Here is a 4,916-nt window from a genome sequence, read left to right as displayed (position 1 = left end):
GAAGAGAAGAGAAGAGAAGAGAAGGGAAGAGAAGCGAAGGGAAGGGAAGAGAAGAGAAGGGAAAGAGAGGGATAGATAAGAAAGACAGAGAAAAGAAAAGAGGAGAGGAGAAAAGAAGAGAGAGAGAGAAAGAGAGAGAGAGAGAATTATTATGGCACAAAGAATTATTTTCCTTAATGAATGCTGAATGAATGAATGAATGAATGAGACTCCTCCTTCATTTTAAATAATGAAACTGAAGCCCAGAGAAATTAGGAAATTGGCCCAGAGTCACCGAGCTGTTCAGTCTGAAGCTCTGACCTCCAGCATGGGATGAGGTCAGGTTACACAGCTTCTGTTGACCCCTCCTACTCTGGGATTCCATAACTAAACTGGAAAGAAGAATGGAAGGCCTTCGTTTGACCCATAGTTTTAAAAATACTTTCTTCATCGTTTTATCTCTAGTCATAGTGCTTACTTCAAAATCAGATTCACTTTAGTCAAGTTATATGCCAGAAAAATTGGGTTTCTTGTTTGCTGTGACCTTGAATAGGCTCTGACATGGTGGTCTACCGCCACCTGGTGGCGATTGCTATTGTTGCAGGGGAGAGTATATTTCTTCCCAAGTTATAACATCTCACTCAGATTTAGAGTGGGAGGACACCTCTGAGATCTTTGAGTCCAACATCCTCATTTTACCCTAGAGGAATCAGAGATGGCAAGAAGTGAAATGACTTTCCCAAGGTCACACAGGTTGTAAAGTCCCTGCTTGGAGGTTGGTGATGAACAAGAGCTAGGGTCAAAGACCTAATAGCAAATACTGACTCAGATACTTACTAGCTTTATGACCCCTGACTCAGTTTCCTCATCTGTAAATTGGAGATAACGTATACTAGTGCTGCCTAGTGACTTGCCTTTTAAGTCATTATTTCCATATATACTCACAGTCTAACCTTGACAGATATTACCTTGGCTTCTAGCCCAATGTGCTGTTGCTTGTAGGACATGATGAAAACCTACCTATGTGCCCAGCTCTGGGCTAAAAATTGGGTAAATAAGTAGGCTTGGTTCCTGTCTTGAGCTTCAGAATTCTCCTAGCTCATACACATAACACTTGCTAGCTATGTGACTCTGGGCAAGTCACTTAACCCCAATTGCCTCATATTTAAAAAAAAAACAAAAAACAAAAAAAAAAAAGAATTCCCCAAGCTGGATCATTGTTCACGAGCCCACCTTTCTTCATCATGTTTACCAGAATAGTATGAGAGACCTTGCTAAATGCTTTGGAAAAGCCTGGGCAAAAGCCTTTGGTAAGTCTTCAGAACTCTCCATCTACTAGCCCAATGACATTGTACAAAGAGTGCTGGTGTGAACTCAGTGAATGGCTGGAAATCATTAGAGGATCACAGCTAACTTGAAAGGTCTACAACAGGGGCAGCTAGGTGGCACAGTGGATAAAGCTCTGGCCTTGGAGACAGAAGGACCTGAGTTCAAATCTGGCCTCAGACACTTGACATTTATTAGCTATGTGACCTTGGGCAAGTCACTTAACCCCAATTGCCTAACCAAATAAAAAAAAAAGGTCTACAACAGAGTGCTCCAGGGATACCCAGAAAGGTCTACGATGGGGTGCTCTGGGGATCATCTTTGGTCCTATTGTCTTCCACATTTTTATTAATGATTCGGATGCTTGTCAAATGTGCGGTAGAGGCTCTCCTATCTCCTTGTAGTAAACATCTCCCATAGGTGAACTAGGTCCTGAGCAAACTCCCCTTCATCCTTGCCCTCTCTCTCTCACATATTGGCCCTCCTGTCTAATAACATTGCTCCCTAAGCCACCCTTTCCATGTACTTTTCTGACTGCCTTCCCTCACAGGTCCAATAAAAAAAAATCAATCAACCAATGAACATTTATTAAGTGCCTACTCTGTGCCAGGCACTATGCTAAGCACTGGGTAATTCATATACATTATTTTACTTAATTCTTTCAAAACCTCTGTAAAGTACAAGTATTGCTAGCCCATTTTAGTTAAGGAAACTGAGGCTCAGACATGTAAAGTGATTTCCCCTGGTCATGTAGTTAGTGTTTCCTGACTCCAAGTTCACCTCTCAGGTGCCTAGAAGGGAGCACCAAGGGAGAGAGGAGAGACACACTCACCATGAACTTGAAAAAAAATCGTGGTGGAGGCTGAGCCATGAGCATTAGTGGCCTGGCATCGGTAGTTCCCGGTGTCTTCTAGTCTCAGGTCCTTGATTTCCACCCTCAGGGAGTTAGGGCCAGCTTGTACCCAGAGCTGCCTGCCCTCCAAAGCCCTGGAGCCGAGGCTGGAAACCAGCAGCCGCTCACCATGGAACAGGGTGATTGATGCAGGGGGACTGCTGTCAACGGTGCAGAGGAACACGGCCACTCGGCCCTCGGTGGTGTCTAGGAAGGCAGAGAGCTGGGGGGAATCTGGAGGATCTGGAGGGGGAAGAGAGGTAGGATTAAGCCGCCTCCCCAAAACCATTACCTAGGCATACCCTTATCGTAGCCTAAGAATAACTACAACACAGCCCAACCTAAGCTCCAACCCCCATTCTAGCAGCTCCCCAAACCCAGCCCCATGTTCCAGACTGGTCCCAGACAAACCCTCTACATCCTGAAAGACTTCCCTACTGCCTCTGACGTCCTAGGCCAGAATTACAGAACATCAGAGCTAGAAGGGACAGAGGTCATCTCATCCAATGCCCTCCTTCCAGAAAGGAAGGAAATGTATCTAAAAAAGTCATTGTTCAGTCACGTCCGACTCTTCACTACCTCATCTGGGGTTTTCTTGGCAAAAATGCTGGAGTGGTTTGCCATTTCCTTCTCCAGCTCATTTGACAGATGAGGAAGCTGAGCCAAACAGGGTTAAGTGACCTGCCCAAGGTCACAAATCTAGTAAGTATCTGAGACTGGATTTGAACTCATGAAGATGAGTCTTCCTGACTCTAGGCCTAATTCAGTATACACTATGGCACGCCGAGATGCCTAGAAAAGTTAAGTGACTTTCCCGTGGTCACATGGCTAGTCAGTGGACAAAGGTGGGACTCAAAGTCAGGTCTTATTCCAAAGCCAGTGCTTTTCTTCACACTATTCTACACTATGTGACCACTGGCCAAGTCCTTAACCTTTCTAAGCCTGTTTCCTCACCTCTTAAATGGGAAAAAAGAATATTTGTACTGTAAAGATAAAATTAAAATCACATAGGCAATTAATCCCAGGGATACTCCCCTGGCCTAAACCCTTTCCCCAACACAGCCCACCCCCAAACACCACATCTGGCCAATGCTTCATATCTTGACTGTGCCCTAAACCACACTCAGATAGCCCGAGCCTGGCCCATCCATTGCCAGGGCTAGCCTCGGCCCCAACACCAGAGCTAGCCTCAGACCAAGCCTCATCCTCCCAGTCACTCTATCCCTCTTCACCCTCCCCACCCTCGTCCGCCTTCTTCATTCAGATTCTAATCCATGCCTAGTTTGCCCCTGTGCCCTTCACTCACACAGCACATGCAGGGCCACTGCAGGGGAGCGCCTCTCCCCTATTTCAGTACCAACATGGCAGGAGTAAAGGGCAGCATCTGTCCTAACCACAGGTTGAAGAATCACAGCTTCCTGTGACCTCTGGTCCCACTCGGCCCCATCCCGGTACCAAGTGAAGCTCATAGTACTGTTGTTTGACTCCCGGCTCACAACACAGGTCAGATTGGCCTCGTCACCCTCCTTCACGGTAGCTGATGGAAGGATGACCAGACGGGTACCTAGGGAGGAGATCAAAGTCACGGAGTCAGGGATGCCTGAAGTTAAGGTCATGAGGATCATTCTCCTGCCTCCACAACTAATTGTGTCCGGTCCTCCCAGCCACAAAAGATGGGACTGACAATCACATCCTCTCTCCCCTGGCCTCCATGCAAGACTGCGCCCAAGAGATATCAGAGATAGCCCTGATTTTGTCTATCCCTCTACCTCCATGCAGGAAACCCATCACCTAACTCAGATATGAGTGCTGGTAAGATGCCATAGCTCGTCAGTACCAAGGCTGGACATTTGTACCATGCAATGTTAGGACTGGAAAGTCCTTCGCAATTCAACCATAGCAATTGAATTCAACAGCCCCTTTCACAAATGAGGAAATTAAGGAACACCCTGAGCATAGTAAAACTCATTCTAGACACGTTCCTCTTTTCCTAGGACCATTTTTTTTTTCGCTAGGTCCACAGATAGTTCAATCCAAGGCTGTAACATCGCTCAGCCTCATTCAAATGTCCCTTGGACTTACCAGGACCCATTCTCCCAAGTAGTGACCCCATGGCTATGGCCACACTAGCACCCATCCTCCCCACTAAGCCCCCTCCTCCTTCCCCCTAGACTATTCCTAACTCCCTGTCCTCGGTCCTCCATTCCATCTCTCCATCAATCCACCCAAACATCCATCTCTCCAACTTCCCTGAGGCCATCTTCCCAAACACTCACTCTGGGCCTCAAAGGCCACGGAAGCCGTGGAATTGCCAAGGGTATTGGTGGCCTCACATGTGTACACCCCTTCATCCTCCAGCACCACATCACGGATCTCCACACGAAGGGAATTGGGACTGGAGGCTGCCTGAGCCCGGGGATAGTGCTGCCCACATCCACACCCACCCAGAGAGGTGGCCACAAGCTGGTCTCCTCGGAGCAGCCTCAGATCAGCCGGTGGGTCACTGTCCACTCTGCAGAAGAGGAGGCCCAACCTACCAGCCTCCACGTCGACCAAGGCAGTAAGCGTGGGTTTGCGTGGGGGGTCTATAAGCAGAGAAAAGGCAATGGAGATGTGCAGCGCTGGCTATTCTCCCATCAGACTCAGTTGATATGTGCCACATACATCACACGCACACACACACACACACACACACACACACACACACACACACACACAC

The 4,916-nt window shown here is 47.6% G+C and overlaps 1 protein-coding gene across 1 annotated transcript in view; it reads right to left on the bottom strand.

Annotated features, from left to right (window-relative positions):
* Positions 1-4,916, bottom strand: part of SIGLEC1 (sialic acid binding Ig like lectin 1) — a 51,775-nt gene that overhangs the window by 25,113 nt on the left and 21,746 nt on the right. The window contains exons 9-11 of the mRNA XM_027846135.1: positions 4,474-4,782; positions 3,504-3,761; positions 2,111-2,440 (exon numbers count right to left, since the gene is read on the bottom strand). Of these exons, the coding sequence (XP_027701936.1) occupies positions 2,111-2,440; positions 3,504-3,761; positions 4,474-4,782 (897 nt within the window). The remainder of the gene's footprint in view (positions 1-2,110; positions 2,441-3,503; positions 3,762-4,473; positions 4,783-4,916) is intronic.

The sequence above is a fragment of the Vombatus ursinus genome, unplaced genomic scaffold (assembly GCF_900497805.2).
Source record: "Vombatus ursinus unplaced genomic scaffold, bare-nosed wombat genome assembly UNPS02015066.1, whole genome shotgun sequence".
Classification (NCBI taxonomy): Eukaryota; Metazoa; Chordata; class Mammalia; order Diprotodontia; family Vombatidae; genus Vombatus; species Vombatus ursinus.
The sequence above is the reverse complement of the archived record's forward strand: the minus strand, read 5'-3'. Positions and strand labels throughout refer to the sequence as shown.